The 18,376-nt window shown below is 36.5% G+C and overlaps 3 protein-coding genes and 1 pseudogene across 6 annotated transcripts in view; 3 read left to right on the top strand and 1 right to left on the bottom strand.

The window, feature by feature from the left end:
- Positions 1-941: 941 nt before the first annotated feature.
- On the top strand, positions 942-1,708 carry LOC141813806 (ESCRT-related protein CHMP1B). The gene has a single exon (XM_074701790.1). The coding sequence runs from the start codon at positions 1,022-1,024 to the stop codon at positions 1,631-1,633; it is 612 nt and encodes a 203-aa protein (XP_074557891.1). The 5' UTR covers positions 942-1,021; the 3' UTR covers positions 1,634-1,708.
- Positions 1,709-4,169: 2,461 nt separating this feature from the next.
- Positions 4,170-10,380, bottom strand: LOC141814021 (uncharacterized). Of its 3 annotated transcripts, XM_074702020.1 has the most exons (5): positions 10,017-10,380; positions 7,298-7,380; positions 7,117-7,209; positions 5,723-6,141; positions 4,170-4,660 (listed from the first exon to the last, which is right to left on the bottom strand). In XM_074702020.1, exons 1-4 carry the CDS (start codon positions 10,333-10,335, stop codon positions 6,076-6,078), a joined length of 561 nt encoding a protein of 186 aa, XP_074558121.1. In that variant the 5' UTR covers positions 10,336-10,380; the 3' UTR covers positions 4,170-4,660; positions 5,723-6,075. The 3 variants fall into 3 exon arrangements, with proteins under 3 accessions (XP_074558121.1, XP_074558120.1, XP_074558122.1); XM_074702021.1 differs by lacking the exon at positions 5,723-6,141 and having other exon boundaries at positions 4,181-4,660; XM_074702019.1 differs by lacking the exons at positions 5,723-6,141; positions 7,117-7,209; positions 7,298-7,380 and having other exon boundaries at positions 4,180-4,660.
- A 1,352-nt stretch (positions 10,381-11,732) lies between these two features.
- Positions 11,733-18,376, top strand: part of LOC141813212 (ESCRT-related protein CHMP1B) — a 10,580-nt gene continuing 3,936 nt past the window's right edge. The window contains exons 1-2 of one of the 2 annotated variants that reach the window (XM_074701142.1): positions 11,733-12,425; positions 14,769-15,013. In XM_074701142.1, coding sequence (XP_074557243.1) covers positions 11,812-12,423 — 612 coding nt within the window. In that variant the 5' untranslated portion in view covers positions 11,733-11,811 and the 3' untranslated portion in view covers positions 12,424-12,425; positions 14,769-15,013. Of the gene's footprint in view, positions 12,426-14,768; positions 15,014-18,376 lie in introns of those variants that run through there. The other variant, XM_074701143.1, reaches the window with a different exon arrangement.
- LOC141813215 (large ribosomal subunit protein eL6-like) lies at positions 16,089-17,986 on the top strand (annotated as a pseudogene).

The raw sequence follows: 18,376 nt of genomic DNA, 5'->3' as shown, positions 1-18,376 counted from the left end.
ATATGAATTCAATCAAAAATTAAATTAATTGATTTTTTATTATTTTAATTTATTTAATTTTTTTTAAAATTGATCGGTTTGATTAATTAAAAAAATTAATTTATTTGATTTTAATTTAATCGATTCGATTGGTTATATTTGACTCAATTCCTCTATACTAAAAAATGACTTTTTAAATTAATTTATTTATTTATTAATTTATTAATAAATAAATTAATAAAGACTTCATTTACAATAGAAAAACGGAATGAATGAAAGATAATCAAGAGAAGGAAAAATACATAAGATGAAAAATTTAATTATATTTTTCTAATGTTATGAAGCTATGGATCATTATATATGACAAGGAATAAGGTTCATATTTCTTATAATGTATTTTTTAAAATACAATTATCCACACAAAGCTATGATTTAACTAAATTACTTTTAAGATTTTAACAAAACAGAACAATAATTTAGCCAAATCAATCTTAAACTATTAAATTCAAATATATTTTATTTTATAATTTTTAAAAATAAATATCCTCTTCAATAAAAAGTAAATCCGCCGTTCTAACGGCTCTTTAATGACTCCATGAGCTGACACTACGGAAGATGGCATTACCTCGGTTTAATCGAAATTTGATCCTTTTCCTATTTCAACAAATTAGTTACGTAGTAACCAACTCAATTACACCACGAGACGAAAAAAAAAAACCTTTTGTACTCGTATTATAATGTAAACATACATGATATTAAATTGTAATTAACTTTTTTTATTGCACTTTTAATATTTTAAATATTAATTAAATAATAAAAATCAAATTTGTTGCCACCTCCGAGTTTATCCTCTTTCTCAAATATCCTTTTAAATTAAGAATTTATCGAAACACCCCTGAGTTTTTTTATTAAATTCGTTGTCATTTTTTTTTCTCTCTGGATTTATATTTTGAGAACTTCTTTTCCCTTCGATACGCAACTTTTCAATTCTCAAATCTACGGAACCCTAACCTCGATCCAATCCCCCCCGTTCGGCGACACCATGGGAAGCACGGGGAAGCTGATGAACCAGATCATGGAGCTCAAGTTCACGTCGAAGAGCCTGCAGCGGCAGTCGCGCAAGTGCGAGAAGGAGGAGAAGTCGGAGAAGCTCAAGGTGAAGAAGGCCATCGAGAAGGGAAACATGGACGGCGCCCGAATCTATGCCGAGAACGCGATCCGGAAGCGCACCGAGCAGATGAACTACCTCCGTCTCGCCTCTCGCCTCGACGCCGTCGTCGCGCGCCTCGACACACAGGCAAAGATGCAGGTGATTGGGAAGTCTATGGGATCCATCGTCAAGTCCCTTGAGTCTGCTCTCGCCAGCGGTAATCTTCAGAAGATGTCCGAGACCATGGATCAGTTCGAGCGCCAGTTCGTCAACATGGAGGTGCAGGCGGAGTTCATGGAGGGCGCCATGGCCGGATCCACCAGCCTATCAACCCCGGAGGGTGAGGTTAACAGCCTTATGCAGCAAGTGGCGGATGATTATGGTCTTGAAGTCTCCGTCGGGCTGCCACAGGCTGCGGGTCATGCAGTCCCCGCGAAGGAACAAGAGAAAGTGGACGAGGACGATCTCTCCAGACGTCTGGCTGATCTCAAGGCCAGAGGTTAAAGGTAACGCCTTCTTCCATCCTTAGAATTTTCTGTCCTCACTGCTTGCTTTGGACATGAATACAAGGGAACCGTAGACGGGGCATATTCTGATCTTTGGACATTCATTGATCATTTACTCAACATCTCGTTGATTATTTTGGTTAATATTTGGTCAATCCGAGGATATATTGTTACTTTCTATGACGGACAAAAAAAAAAAAAGATTGGACCTTCTCTTCTTTGGCCAAACTTGGAGTGAATGACACATATCTTGAACCTGAAAGATACTTGGAGTGAACTTTTAAACGATTTGTTAAATTTCAGGACCAATTTGTTTAACAATGATGATAGTTAATTAACAATAGTTATGATTTTTAAACATGAACTCTATCCTGAGAGGTGTGTGCTTTGCATCCTTACTCGACCTAATATGTAGATGATGACCCACTGAGTAGTGAGTGCTCAAAAACTTTTTATTTTATAAATCTCACTTGAAAGGTTTGTCGTGGTGGTTGGCTAGGACCCAAGTCATCACATTTGTTCATACAAGTATTTAGTTATTATTTTCCTCACTGTGCTTAAGGGGGGGATGCAGAAGTAGGCAGTGAATTTGAACCAACTAGATTTTGGTTGTGATAGAAACAAACAGAAAATGCCATTATGATTTATGGTAAACACGTCAACTTTTAAAAAGAAATGATGCTTCAGGTTTAGAAGCGAGATAAGAAATGTTGATTGACTTTATCCACTTCCAAACAAATGATGTAAAATGCCATATTGCAGATTTCAGAAATGAGATATTTGTTAGACTATGTTGTTCTAGTACCAAAAGTTTTTCAGGTCAGTTAGACTGCAAGATAACAGTTTTGAATTAGAATTTTGCTACTATAGGCAACATTTCAGCTTCTGTCACCTACTCGACTCACACTTAGTTTCGTTGTCTTATCATATAAGATTAATGCACACAATACGTGTTTAATGTTGAACTGTTACATGAGTATAATCTTGCAGTGAGGGCTTTCACTCAAAAGATTGATCCAACATACCTTAGAATGGGGAAGACAATAGCTCAATTGCGTACATGAAGTCATACCACACCAACCAACGCAATCGAACAATATCTGTTATATGATTATTTTTAATGGAAACTGAAGGGATCCACTAGAAGATAATTTAAGTAAATGATGGTTTGCGAAATCTTAACATGTTTTAGATATTGTATCATAGGCACCTTTACATTTTGGCCTTTTTACATGTTAAAACTCTTAAATTTATAAAAAAAACACAAACTTGGCTAGTTTCAATGATATAGGAGTTGATTAAAAGATACCTTTCAATTAGACTAGGATTTGTTACGTGGATGACTACTGTCATTGTGGACCACATGCGAGTTCAAGATAATACATTCTTTCTGCTGCTAAAGAATTATTTGCTCGCCAAGAACATATCGTCTATGGGCAAATTTTAGTACATGAATAAGTCTAAGTTGGCACGCTCAAACCTTAGTTGAGGGGAGTTTGTTATAAGTTAGCTGAGGTGAGTTGAGTTCGATCACGTACATGAAAGGAAGCTGGATTTGTTTTACTGTACTGCATGGAGTTTGGTTGAAGTGAGCGTGGTTTAGTGGAGGAAGATCTAGCTTGGCTGAGATCTAAATGTCATAGAAATATGCTCAGAGTTTGGTTGTGCAGAATTAGGGATGAGGAAGGTATTAGGCTTATGCTTGTAATGGTTGATCTGGATAGGTTAAGGTGGGAAGGAGTCTTTGCCTGGGATAGCCCTGACGTGGAACTCCATCAGATTGCTTATATAACCCAGGATGTAGTATCCAAGCTCTCTCTTATAGGGCTCAGAGTGAGCGCCCGCCCAATAGTAATGTTCCACGTGGCTAAGTTCTTCAAGCTTGACCATGTGTCACTTCCCAATTCGCTGCAACATTAATACACTAATTCAGCCCCATTCATACTGCTAGTTCCAATCATGGATGTGCCAACTTCCTNGGTGCGTTTGGTTGGGGGTCATCCGTGATTACCTTGGTTATGTGATTACCAAGTAATCACATAACCAAGGTTATAGGGAATAAAACATAACTTAATGGTGTTTGGTTTAATCCTAGGTAATGAGACAAAACCTTGTTTGTTTGAAGGTTTTAATACATTGCTTACTTTAACATTTACTATATTATCCCTAGTTCAATTATAATATTTTTTACAACTAAATTAATTTAATATTTAATTATTTTTAAAATTAAATTAAATTATTAATTATAATATTAATAATATAATATATATTATAAATTTTAAAATTTTAAATTATCTTACGAGAGACTCTAACAAATAGAAGTAAGTATTTGAGCAAAATCGAATCGACCGAATTGAATAAATCGAAAATCGATTAGAAATTGAAAATGCCAATTAAAAATTTACATTTCAAACTAGGAATACATGAAAATAAATATTGTCTATGACAAAATATTATTTGACATACGCTACTCTTTCGCAAAACTAATTTCATACAAACACAAAATGAAAAATTCACACAAACATAAGTCCACAAGAACACAAAGGTCTACATGGAATCTTCGAAAAGAAATTGTATTGCACCCAACAACTATGATATAACAAGCAACTAAGTTAAATTTTATTGTCAAAAATAAAACAACAACTATGATACAGCAAGCAACTATTGTACAGATTTAATATCATCTTACTATAATACTAATGTCAGGCAATTGAAGTAGAGACTAAATTTCTATTTGTCTTGATGCAATATTGAGAAGGCACTACACTAAGAAATTCCTCTGAATTGTAGCCTTGGTTTGGGTTATACGCCTCTTGGAATGGCTCAACATGCAAATAATCAAATTTTTCTGAAGGGCATGTATACTTTTTTCTGGATGTCGGACAATATTCTCCAAGCAACCCAATTGATCCCAAGAAGAAAGAGTCCCTTGCAGACATAAGATGCTCTACACTTAACATACTCCACTTTGGCAGGTGATAGAGGTTGGAAGTGACGTTTGTCTTCAGTCGAAATTCAAGAAATTCTGTTTAACAGAAGATAAAGTGACTGAGGTTGTACATATGGTAATTTGCAGGTTCCATTGCAAGAAAAGACAGTCCATAGAACCAATCCAGATATAGTTGGCAGAAAAAATAACTTGCTAATTAGTAAATGACACACTCAGGTTATACTTAAATAGATTAGAAATAACACAAAAAATAGTAATTAAGCTCCCACTTACTTTTTAGATTATTTAATAGATTGATATTAATCCATTTTGACCACTAGTTTAAAGATTCTACCATTCTAGCCAAATTATCTTAGCTGATTCAATTGTGATACCCTTGTTTTTAAAGAGCTTATGCAGTGTTAACATTCGATCGGAACAGTTACAATTGTCTTTGTTAACAACAAATAGCCAACCTTACCTTAAGTGAATTGGTAAAACTACATCATTGCATCCCCTTTATATTCAATCAGTAGCAATAGGTAACAATATAAGAAAGAAACATCTCAAAAAATAAATGCTAAATAATCAAAAGCTGGACTTGCAAAGAATAATTGTTATAATAGAAAACCCTTAAACAAATACTGTGGCATTTCTTACTATCTTGAATAACTAAAGCAGAAAGCCAAAGCATCATCTTCAAAACTTTAGACGAACAATTACAGAAACCAATGCAGCATATTGTAGAAAGCAAAGAGAGTTAAATTACAGTAGCCAACTAATAGATATTTAAAATGAACCATCTCAATCAACTAATATTGTCGAGGATATGTATTTAAATCGTAATAATTTCGTTGAGTTGAATTAGTATCACAAATTGGTGAACTAGGGAAAATAAGTGCATCTTGCTGTTTTCTCAAGCATCAGTAAATCAAAGTAAAAAAATTACAGTCTCAGATCGATTCATGACCACAAAATCCAGGTCGACAATAAAGAAAACAAAATCAGATTTGAATCTTAATACCAATGTCTTAGATGAGCACGATCGAGCACAAAAACTAAATCCGACGAACAAGAAGCAAACTCAATCGAAAATTAATTGAACAATGGGATCAAATAAAGAAAGAGGAGAAGGGAAGAAGGTAGGAAGCCGGTTACCTGAACACCGCCGAAGATCTCAACTACGCAAGGCTGATTGGAAAGGACAGGAACGAAGGGAAAGAGAGGAGATGAATATATTAGAGAGTAGGGAAGAAGGAAGGCCCTCAAGGAATCGCCGTCGCCGCTAGGGTTTTGCTCGCGCGATCAGGGACCGGAGTTGGGTTTCGCTCGCGGAGGAATTCGCTCACAGAGGGATTCGCTCGCGGGGTAATTTTGTAAAGAAAAATATCTTAACCCCGGAATCAAGAAAAACCTACGTTTTCCTTGGTTTTTCAATTCCGGGTTGGATGCCTCTTTTTGCTGATGTAGGCTGATGTGTCGGGCATGAAGCATTACTTGGGAATCGCCGATTACCTAAACCAAACAAGGTTTTGATTGATAACTTTAGATGGATAACCAAAGTAATCATGGATTCCCTGCAACCAAACGCACCCTTAAGATTTTAACAAAACAGAACAACAATTTAGCCAAATCAATCTTAAACTATTAAATTCAAATATATTTTATTTTATAATTTTTAAAAAATAAATATCCTCTTCAATAAAAAGTGAAATCCACCATTTCACCGGCTCTTTTACGGGTTGACTCCATGACTATTTGTGAGAAGATAATTCAGGAACATGCAGCTGACACTAAGGAAGAGGACATTATCTCGGTTTAATCGAAATTTGATACTTTCCTATTTTAATAAATTTATCATGTAGTAGTAACCAACTCAATTACACCTCCGGACGTAGAAAAAAAAACCTTTTGTACTCATATTATAATGTAAACATACATGATATTAAATTGTAATTAACTTATTTATTACACTTTTAATATTTTAAATATTAATTAAATAATAAAATCAAATTTGTTGCCACCTCCGAGTTTATCCTCTTTCTCAAATATCCTTTTAAATTAAGAATTTATCCAAACACCCCTGAGTTTTTTTATTAAATTCGTTGTCATTTTTTTTTCTCTCTGGATTTATATTTTGAGAACTTCTTTTCTCTGGGTCTTCCCTTCGATACGCAACTTTTCAATTCTCAAATCTACGGAACCCTAACCTCGATCCAATCCCCCCTGGCGGCGACACCATGGGAAGCACGGGGGAAGCTGATGAACCAGACTCTGAATGACTAGAACAATCAATAAACATATTTTCAATTCACTGAAATTACCCAAGATTATCTAGGAGCACATCACAAAATGACTCAAAATGATCAGATCAACCGACCCTACCGTTCTCTGGGTTGGTAGAATTTAACACTGAATCACCACTAGAAACTCCTTCTAAGTAGCTTTAATTTTACTTATTGACTGATTTGTCAGACTATGCACTTTTTAATTATCGTAACCAAAGAATACATACTGGCATTTCACTTGGCGATTAAAAGAAAAAGAATTACCTTTGGAATTGTAGTACTGATTCTCAATATCAACATCCTGCTCCTCAGGCTCGTCATCAGAGTACTCAAATCCATAATCTTCCATATCCGCATCTGAAAGAATCAACCAGTGTAACTTTATGTTTCAAAGTACATAGAACTAAAATAAATCACAGAGGCGTCAATCCACAGGATCGCTCACCGGAACCCATTGCTTCCGACCAACAATCGACGACAAACAGTGATTATTCCGCGCAGCTTTGGATTTACCGAAGGGACGGATACCTGAGGCGAAACGTGTAAGAACGACGCAGATTCAAGCGAATCCACTCCTACCGTTGGGAATCTTCGAATGAATTGCAAACCCTATTTCGAATGAATTGCAAACCCTATTGTTGCTTTCTAATTTGCTCTGGGCCGCTTGATGAGTAGCGGTAACCATTTCTACTGCGGCTGGGCTGGGCATGAATTGCGAACCCGTTTCTCGAACCTTCGGTTCTCAACCCATAAAACCTGACCCAGTGACCCTCCTCCGATCATAGCGATCCGTCATGGCTGGGCGATTCATTCTTGCCGTTCTCTCTTCTTCCCTACGCAAGGCTTCTCCTTCGCCTCGACCCCTCGCCGTTCCCCCTTCTCCTTCGCCTCGACCCCTTCCCCCTCGTCAATACTTTGCGACTGCGTCGCCGTCGCCGCCCTCCTTCAGCTTCGAGCAGCACTGGTCAGACTATGATTTCTGGATGGTCTTCCTGCATCCACTCGATCCTTCCCTCTCACGCCAAGAGATTACTGAGATATGCATTAAAATATTAGCAAAAGTTGTTGAGAGGTAAGTTTTTAGTTGTTTTTTTTAATTTCTCTTAGCAGCTAAATACTGACTGTAACAACAGTGAAGAGAAAGCCAACGAATCTATATATTGCGTCTACACGAAGTATAGATTTGGTTTTTGTTGTGGGATTTCTAGAAGAAATCTCAAAACAGACGATCGAATGTTTGCCAGAAGTTTGCGAGGTTTGTTATGATGCGCCCACGTCGATTAAGGTTTTAAGAGGTGAGAGCAATTCTGGTTTGTTCTTATTATTGATATTTTACGTTACTGTTACAAATTTGGTGGTGTTTAGGTATTGAAGATGAGAGGAATAAGCCATTTCCATACTCTCGAAACCGTCCATACTTTCGACCGTCGAGCAAAACTGCCTTTAACTGGTCGGTTGTGAAAGTATGGACGATTTCGAGAGTATGGAAATGGCCTCTCATCTTCAATACCTAAACACCACCAAATTTGTAACAGTAACGTAAAATATCAATAATAAGAACAAACCAGAATTGCTCTCACCTCTTAAAACCTTAATCGACGTGGGCGCAAACCTCGCAAACTTCTGGCAAACATTCGATCGTCTGTTTTGAGATTTCTTGAGAAATCCCACAACAAAAACCAAATTTATATTTCGTGTAGACGCAATATATAGATTCGTTGGCTTTCTCTTCACTGTTGTTACAGTCAGTATTTAGCTGCTAAGAGAAATTAAAAAAAAACAACTAAAAACTTACCTCTCAACAACTTTTGCTAATATTTTAATGCATATCTCAGTAATCTCTTGGCGTGAGAGGGAAGGATCGAGTGGATGCAGGAAGACCATCCAGAAATCATAGTCTGACCAGTGCTGCTCGAAGCTGAAGGAGGGCGGCGACGACGACGCAGTCGCAAAGTATTGACGAGGGGGAAGGGGTCGAGGCGAAGGAGAAGGGGAAACGGCGAGGGGTCGAGGCGAAGGAGATGCCTTGCGTAGGGAAGAAGAGAGAACGGCAAGAACGAATCGCCCAGCCATGACGGATCGCTATGATCGGAGGAGGGTCACTGGGTCAGGTTTTATGGGTTGAGAACCGAAGGTTCGAGAAACGGGAGGATAAAACCATGTACTTCTATACATTCACATGAACCTGGAAGAAATAGTATGCATTGGAATGAAGATCATCAGGGTTAATTCACTAAGCATGCTAGCTTGTTTTGATATTCTGACATCAATTAAAGTGATATATAACCGATTAGCAATATCATAGTAAGCATATGCAAGTCTCAAAAAAAATGTTCTAGAACAAAACAAAATCCAGCTCAGTCTCAACTTTATCACATAGAATATCAACACAGTACAAGAAGCTCTAAAACAAAAATCTACAGCACGATTTCCCTGTTGTAGCAGTAGGATATCAACAAAAATAAGTCAGATGGAAAACTTAGAATTCATTTCTGATGAGCTATAGTGTCAGAGGGTTTCTAAACATTGATGAGTGACAAACTAAGTGGTGCCACCCCATTCCTAAGACATGCAAACAAATTTCGAAGTACTAGACATGTGATTGACTAAATTAGTATTAACCAGCTACTGAATTTGTGGCTCAGTAATTCCCTGCCGAGAAGGATTTGGAGGTGGGATGAACATAAACTGAAAATACAAAGTCATTGAACTTATTATTCCACAACCAGAGTGATTCTTCTGTATATGCAGGAACACAAGACAATTCTCGTCAGGTTAAATAACAAGGACCGAAATAGCCCTTCACTATGTAGAAAAAGGCATAGCAAGTAAAAGTGGTATATTCATTTATAGACTAGAGCCGTGATCGCATCATCGTCTTCCCCACACTCGTTCCTGCAGTATAAAAGAAACCCAGGAGCTGGAGCTACAAGTTCAACTTTAGGGATCTATGTTGAGGTACCGTCGGGAGACGACTTATTAGCTCCGCAGTTAGATATAAAAAGGAGGGGGAAGTCTGACGAAGGAACATAATGATCAGATAAAGTTGGAAACCGCCGATGAGTCCCTAAGAAAAAACCCCTAAAACCATTGAACCAAACGTTCTCATGAACCTTAACTCGTAAACAGCGAGAACTAACTGCGAAATTAAGATTTTAGTTTACCTGGAGAACCACCTCGAGCGGAGAATCCGCGTCTAGGGCCACTGACCGGCGGCGCCGGGCCGAAGCCCCCGGGATCTCCGCCAGGGAATCCAGCAGCAGCTGGAGGCGGAGGGAGGTCTTGCATTGCACGGTAGGGATGGTAGCGTCCTCCTGCACCGCTATTTCCTCCGGCGAATCCCTCACCGCCGGATCCGGTGCCGCTCCTGGTATAGCGGGGTTGGCGCTCTGTGGGACTGCCGGAGGACCAGCGAGAAGGCGGCCGCCTCCCACCGCCGTCGCCGAAGCGGTCGTCGAAGCGCTCGTTGCGGTGCCTGTCCATGGAGGTCGACGACTAGGGTTTGCTCCGGTTCCTCGTGCGTCCGTGGGCAACAGAACAAAGATTAATCGAATTAATCGACGTGCCTGCAGAATTTAAAAGTTGATTGGATTATTCCAAAAATTCAATTTTTTTATAAAAAAATATTAATTATTTTAAATAATTCGGTTGGATTTTAAAATTTTGAATTCGATTAAATAAAATACCGAATTAAAACTATTGATGTGGTGTGAATACGATGCTAATGTGAAAATCATTATGAATGATATTTATTTTTAAAAATCAATTTAAGAATTTCAATTATTTATATTTTTCTATTTTTTTATTTTTTATTAAATGTATTATTTTTTATATTATTTTTAGTCGGTATTATTTTTTATAATTTTTTATAATTGATGTAATAATGATTATTTTATAGATTAATTTGAATAGAAAATTTTTAAGAAGGACAATAGAAAACCGCCAAACATAAAGAAGATCATGATTTACTATCAATTGAATAAATATTTAAATAATTTTAAAAATATGAAAATAATTTTAATTAAAAAAATTAAATTTTTTTAGAACTTTCAAAAAAAATTAAAATATATTTTTTAACTAGTTATATTCAATAACAAATGTAAATCTATGAATCGTGCTATTTGAAAATCAATACCATAATTATATGAATTCAATCAAAAATTAAATTAATTGATTTTTTATTATTTTAATTTATTTAATTTTTTTTTAAATTGATCGGTTTGATTAATTAAAAAAATTAATTTATTTGATTTTAATTTAATCGATTCGATTGGTTATATTTGACTCAATTCCTCTATACTAAAAAATGACTTTTTAAATTAATTTATTTATTAATTTATTAATAAATAAATTAATAAATTCATTACAATAGAAAAACGGAATGAATGAAAGATAATCAAGAGAAGGAAAAATACATAAGATGAAAAATTTAATTATATTTTTCTAATGTTATGAAGCTATGGATCATTATATATGACAAGGAATAAGGTTCATATTTCTTATAATGTATTTTTTAAAATACAATTATCCACACAAAGCTATGATTTAACTAAATTACTTTTAAGATTTTAACAAAACAGAACAATAATTTAGCCAAATCAATCTTAAACTATTAAATTCAAATATATTTTATTTTATAATTTTTAAAAATTATAATGTAAACATACATGATATTAAATTGTAATTAACTTTTTTTATTGCACTTTTAATATTTTAAATATTAATTAAATAATAAAATCAAATTTGTTGCCACCTCCGAGTTTATCCTCTTTCTCAAATATCCTTTTAAATTAAGAATTTATCGAAACACCCCTGAGTTTTTTTTATTAAATTCGTTGTCATTTTTTTTTCTCTCTGGATTTATATTTTGAGAACTTCTTTTCCCTTCGATACGCAACTTTTCAATTCTCAAATCTACGGAACCCTAACCTCGATCCAATCCCCCCGTTCGGCGACACCATGGGAAGCACGGGGAAGCTGATGAACCAGATCATGGAGCTCAAGTTCACGTCGAAGAGCCTGCAGCGGCAGTCGCGCAAGTGCGAGAAGGAGGAGAAGTCGGAGAAGCTCAAGGTGAAGAAGGCCATCGAGAAGGGAAACATGGACGGCGCCCGAATCTATGCCGAGAACGCGATCCGGAAGCGCACCGAGCAGATGAACTACCTCCGTCTCGCCTCTCGCCTCGACGCCGTCGTCGCGCGCCTCGACACACAGGCAAAGATGCAGGTGATTGGGAAGTCTATGGGATCCATCGTCAAGTCCCTTGAGTCTGCTCTCGCCAGCGGTAATCTTCAGAAGATGTCCGAGACCATGGATCAGTTCGAGCGCCAGTTCGTCAACATGGAGGTGCAGGCGGAGTTCATGGAGGGCGCCATGGCCGGATCCACCAGCCTATCAACCCCGGAGGGTGAGGTTAACAGCCTTATGCAGCAAGTGGCGGATGATTATGGTCTTGAAGTCTCCGTCGGGCTGCCACAGGCTGCGGGTCATGCAGTCCCCGCGAAGGAACAAGAGAAAGTGGACGAGGACGATCTCTCCAGACGTCTGGCTGATCTCAAGGCCAGAGGTTAAAGGTAACGCCTTCTTCCATCCTTAGAATTTTCTGTCCTCACTGCTTGCTTTGGACATGAATACAAGGGAACCGTAGACGGGGCATATTCTGATCTTTGGGCATTCATTGATCATTTACTCAACATCTCGTTGATTATTTTGGCTAATATTTGGTCGATCCGAGGACATATTGTTACTTTCTATGACGAAAAAAAAAAAAAGATTGGACCTTCTGTTCTTTGGCCAAATTTGGAGTGAATGGCACATATCTTGAACCTGAAAGATACTTGGAGTGGACTTTTAGACGATTTGTTAAATTTCAGGACCAATTTGTTTAACAATGATGATAGTTGTTTAACAAAAGTTATGATTTTTAAACATTAACTCTATCCTGAGAGGTGAGTGCTTTGCATCCTTACTCAGCCTAACATGTAGATGATGACCCACTGAGTAGTGAGTGCTCAAAAACTTTTTATTTTATAAATCTCACTTGAAAGGTTTGTCGTGGTGGTTGGCTAGGACCCAAGTCATCACATTTGTTCATACAAGTATTTATTTATTATTTTCCTCACTGTGCTTAAGGGGGATGCAGAAGTAGACAGTGAATTTGAACCAACTTGATTTTGGTTGTGATAGAAACATACAGAAAATGCCATTATGATTTATGGTAAACACGTCAACTTTTAAAAAGAAATGATGCTTCAGGTTTAGAAGTGAGATAAGAAATGTTGATTGACTTTATCCACTTCCAAACAAATGATATAAAATGCCATATTGCAAATTTCAGAAATGAGAATTTTGTTAGACTATATTGTTCTAGTACCAAAAGTTTTTCAGGTCAGTTAGACTGCAAGATAACAGTTTTGAATTAGAATTTTGCTACTATAGGCAACATTTCAGCTTCTGTCACCTACTTGACTCACACTTAGTTTGGATGTCTTATCATATAAGATTAATGCACACAATACATGTTTAATGTTGGACTGTTACATGAGTATAATCTTGCAGTGAGGGTTTTCACTCAAAAGATTGATCCAACACACCTTAGAATGGGGAAGACAATAGCTCAATTGCATACATGAAGTCATACCATGCCAACCAACGCAATCGAACAATATCTGTTATATGATTATTTTTAATGGAAACTGAAGGGATCCATTAGAAGATAATTTAAGTAAATGATGGTTTGCGAAATCTTAACATGTTTTAGATATTGTATCATAGGCACCTTTACATTTTGGCCTTTTTTACATGTTAAAACTCTTAAACTTATAAAAAAAACACAAACTTGGCTAGTTTCAATGATATAGGAGTTGATTAAAAGATACCTTCAATTGACTAGGATTTGTGACGTGGATGACTACTGTCATTATGGACCACATGCGAGTTCAAGATAATACATTCTTTCTGCTGCTAAAGAATTCTTTTTTCGCCAAGAACATATTGTCTATGGGCAAATTTTAGTACATGAATAAGTCTAAGTTGGCACGCTCAAACCTTAGTTGAGGGGAGTTTGTTATAAGTTAGCTGAGGTGAGTTGAGTCCGATCATGTACATGAAAGGAAGCTGGATTTGTTTTACTGTACTGCATGGAGTTTGGTTGAAGTGAGCGTGGTTTAGTGGAGGAAGATCTAGCTTGGCTGAGATCTAAATGCCATAGAAATATGCTCAGAGTTTGGTTGTGCAGAATTAGGGATGAGGAAGGTATTAGGCTTATGCTTGTAATGGTTGATCTGGATAGGGTAAGGTGGGAAGGAGTCTTTGCCTGGGATAGCCCTGACGTGGAACTCCATCAGATTGCTTATATAACCCAGGGTGTAGTATCCAGCTCTCTCTTATAGGGCTCAGAGTGAGCGCCCGCCCAATAGTAATGTTCCACGTGGCTAAGTTCTTCAAGCTTGACCATACATGTGTCACTTCCCAATTCGCTGCAACATTAATACACTAATTCAGCCCCATTCATACTGCTAGTTCCAATCATGGATGTGCCAACTTCCTGCAACATTAGCACACTAACTCAGACTGATTCATACTGCTAGTTCCAATCATGGATGTGTCGATGATTTTACCTATATCATCTCTCTCAATGTATTCCTAAAAAAACTACTTTATTATTGATTCCCCCCTAACTAATCAAGAGTTTTAGCTGAACCTCCACATGAAATTGAACACAAATAGACAAAAAAAACACTACTCGATTCTTTAGTAGAGATCGAAAACCTTTTGGTTCTATATGACTGAAAACCTTTTGGTTTAATTTATTGCATTTTTTTCAAGGTTTCCCAAGTTCAACTAGTAATACTTTGTATTGCAGGTAGAAGCTAACTGAACTCTTTATCTTTTTGTTTTTAAATTTACTATTTCAGGCATTGATACTACTTGCTCTCGAAACTGCTACTCGTTCAAATCTGGCGACAAATACTTATCTTATTATGCTGGAAAACTGGTTGATTATGAATGTACCTATGAATACAATTATCTGGCGATTTAACTGCATTGTTACCCAAACAGATATTTGCAATATGTTTCAGATTGTGGGAGCCATTAATTTGCAGCAACCATGTGTCTGTGTGTTTTTCATTCATCTTAAAATATTAGAAACTATTTAACACCTTCAAGTTGCAGCAATGGTAAAGAGAACAATGTGTTGGTATCAATATTTGTGTGATTTCCTGTTCATCCAACTGCCTGCCAATGCCATGATCTATAAAAGTGATTATGGATGTAACATTTTTTGTTCTAAGAATTTGTAGTTTAAATTCATTCATTCGTATCTTAGTAGATTATTATGAATATCCAAATGGCACTGAATATTTCTTTGCCTTTTGTTCTACGAGCAGGGTTTTTAATCTTAATTTGTGCATGCTATGTCTTTCTTATCACAGTTTAACTAATATTAAAACACGATTTAAGATCTTCATTAACACGAGCAAAATAAAATGGGTATCTTAAATAAAGGTTATTTTGATAACAATATAACAATTTTAAAGGGATGTTTTAACATTAATTAAAATTTAAATCTATTAAAAAAATCCATTGATTGCAGGATTGCATTGGAAAGGATCTTTAAACATGTAAAAGAAACTTATTTATATGATCTACATTTATTGTCTGGTGGAGGATTCCAATGATACTGTCTGATTTTCTATTTGTTTAGATATTAAATCACTTCTGCCTGCCTATTTCAATCAATTAAATAATCTTATTGTTGGCGGTACGTAGAAATTAAAAACTTCTTAGTTGAGCAGTTAAATTTGTAAGAGTTTCAATCTAAAATTGTTTTTTTATAATAATTTTAATCTTCAATAGTGCGAATATTCACCTTGGAGTCTACACATAGAAATTGAAATTGAAATTAAATGACTTTAATTTATCTTGAAGCCCATATAATAATTGATATTTGAAATTGACTTTTTTCCATTGCTCTGCCTTCGGTGTGAAGACAAAGTAAAGAAGGTCGAGAGATTTTCCCCTCTCTTTCATAACTCTCAAAGGCTGGCCCAATTGATTTATCAAGTTGATTTTATGGGCCCAAGCCCAAACCAGATTTTCCTAGGCCCATTATAGCCAGTTTATCTCTTTTGATCGTTAGATCTCACGAACGGCTTCGATGAACCCTAGGATTTCCTCACCTCCTTATAAAGAGCTTAGGGTTACTTATCAGGTCTTCCGTGGTCTGTTATCGTTCGACGCCGTCGCCGTCGTCGTCGCCGTCTGCTCCTTCTCTCTCTGTTCCTTCCCTTCGCGATGGCGCCGCAGAAGCCGAGGACCAAGAGCCGGAACCCTTTACTTTATCCCTGGGATCGGGAAGTTTTCCCCGGTCGAAGATGTACCACAAGCGTGGCATCTGGGCGATTAAGACCAAGCGCGGCGGAACCTTCCCCCGCCACGACCCCAAGCCCACTGCCCCCGAGCCGGCGTCCAAGAAGCCCCCAAGTTTTACCCTGCCGACGAGCATCAAGACCCCCGTGCCTAATCGCCGCAAGCCCAAGCCCGCCAAGCTCCGGTTCCGTTCCTCCCCTAGTTTGATGCTGGATATTATCACTCTATCATGCAATCATTTTAAACTGATTTGGTTTGTTTTGGTTATATCGGGCCAGCATTCCCGGGGACTGTTCTCATCCTCTTGGCTGGTAGGTTTATGGGGAGAAGAGTGGTTTTTCTAAAACAGCTTTCATCTGGGTTACTACTTATCACTGGTAAGCCATCTTTTCATTTTTGAAAAAGTAAGTTTGGAATATTTATCACCAGTTGAATAATCTAGGATATATAGTTTGATTTCACCAACTATGTCTATTATTTGGTACTCTGATTTTTAACATAGAACTAAGAATAACGATACTATCGAATGGTAAATGTTATTTAGTTATTTGTGTTGTCGGAATAGAAGCCAATTATAACTTTGATGACATTTTTTTAACTTTAGTCTTTGGGTCATGATTATCATACCATATAAGTTTTGACTGATTATTGTTTGATATCATAATATGTTGTCACTTTTCTTGTATTTTGGAAATTTTTTGCTTGCTTTAATTCTCATGGCTGATGATCATATTATATTGTTATTTTGCTTATGTAAAGTATAAACTGATAACACTAAAGATTGTATGATACAATATTATTGCTTCATTTTGATCAAGCAAGTCATCCATGATGTAAAAATGAACGAGTGAATCCAATATTGCTGATTGCTACTTTTAGATACCCTGGCGACCATTTGACTGTAGGTTCTGATCATATCATTTTAAATTCTTTGTTGAATGAATTTGTTTTTCTAACATTGACCGTGTGGTTTCTGGATGAGTCGGTTTTGGAACAAATTCTTTTTAGATCGACCATCTAGGCGTACAGAATCTTCTCAACTTGATCAATCCTTCTATACATTGTGCAATTTGTAGTTTTGTTTGCATCCGGAAGGTAGAATTTTGAATGATCTCTTTTGATTAACCAGTTTGACTACGGATTATTTTTTTCCTTTGATATGATCACGTCATGGTGTATCAACATTTCAATTAATCTTATCATTAATTTCTTTTGAAATGCTAAATGTCATAGGCCCTTTCACTGTTAACGGGGTACCTCTTAGAAGGGTTAACCAATCTTATGTGGTTGCCACTTCCACCAAAATTGACATATCCGGAGTAAACGTCGACAAGTTTGACGATAAGTACTTCAAAAAAGAACAAAAGAAGAGGTATAAGAAGAGCGAAAGCTCATTCTTTGAGGCTGAACAGGTATTGCGATAGTTAATTCTGCGGTTGCCTGCATTTTAATATTTTCAGTAATCTTTGAGCATATTCATGCTTGATTCAGGAAACAAAGAAGCTGCCACAAGAGAGGAAGGAAGATCAGAAGGCCGTGGACACTCCGCTAATAAAAGCAATTGAAGCAGTGGAGAATATGAGGGGTTATCTTGGGACGAAATTCACCCTTAGGTCTGGAACGAAACCTCATGAACTAGTCTTCTAAACGGTAGTTTCTTTGAGCTGGCATGTTTCTATTCATTCGAGATTTTGTTCTGAACACTTGGTTATCAACTGGACTTTTATTCGTAAATTTGTTTCTTATATAGTTGAATATTCAATCCGGTGTCGTTTTAATTAGTTTACAAAAATCTCTATGCACTATTTAACCATGAAGAGATAGAAGAAATATGGTTCTTTATACCTGTTTGTACGTATCGTCATGCTCAGCTTGCTTTGCTTGTTAGTCTGTTGGAGTCATGCTTCTCTCCACTTGGTATTATTTGTCTGCTCGTTCAATTCATCAGATTGTTAGATTGTGGGCTTAGCTTTATTTAGAATATATAATTATTTAAAATTTTAATATAACAAACTGTATGTGTAATATTATAATGTAATAAAAAAAGGAAATAATGTGTTTTCGCAGCAATTTTTTGTTTTTTGAGAATAGCTTTTATGGAATCATATTGAATTTTTCTTTAAGATTTGAATTCGTATTTATATGAATTATA

This window comes from Curcuma longa, chromosome 20 (assembly GCF_044706935.1).
Source record: "Curcuma longa cultivar G26 ecotype Majalengka, Jawa Barat chromosome 20, ITB_CL_G26_1.1, whole genome shotgun sequence".
Lineage (NCBI taxonomy): Eukaryota > Viridiplantae > Streptophyta > Magnoliopsida > Zingiberales > Zingiberaceae > Curcuma > Curcuma longa.
Note: the sequence above shows the minus strand (reverse complement) of the source record. Positions and strands in the feature narration are given on the sequence as shown.

Bases quoted from the DNA above. Each gene is read 5' to 3' on its own strand.
- LOC141813806 (XM_074701790.1), top strand. From the start codon at position 1,022: ATGGGAAGCACGGGGAAGCTGATGAACCAGATCATGGAGCTCAAGTTC.
- LOC141814021 (XM_074702019.1), bottom strand. From the start codon at position 10,335: ATGGACAGGCACCGCAACGAGCGCTTCGACGACCGCTTCGGCGACGGC. The intron at 4,661-10,016 runs GTAAACTAAAAT...TCTGTTAAACAG, and splicing joins CGCTCGAGGTGGTTCTCCAG to AATTTCTTGAATTTCGACTG.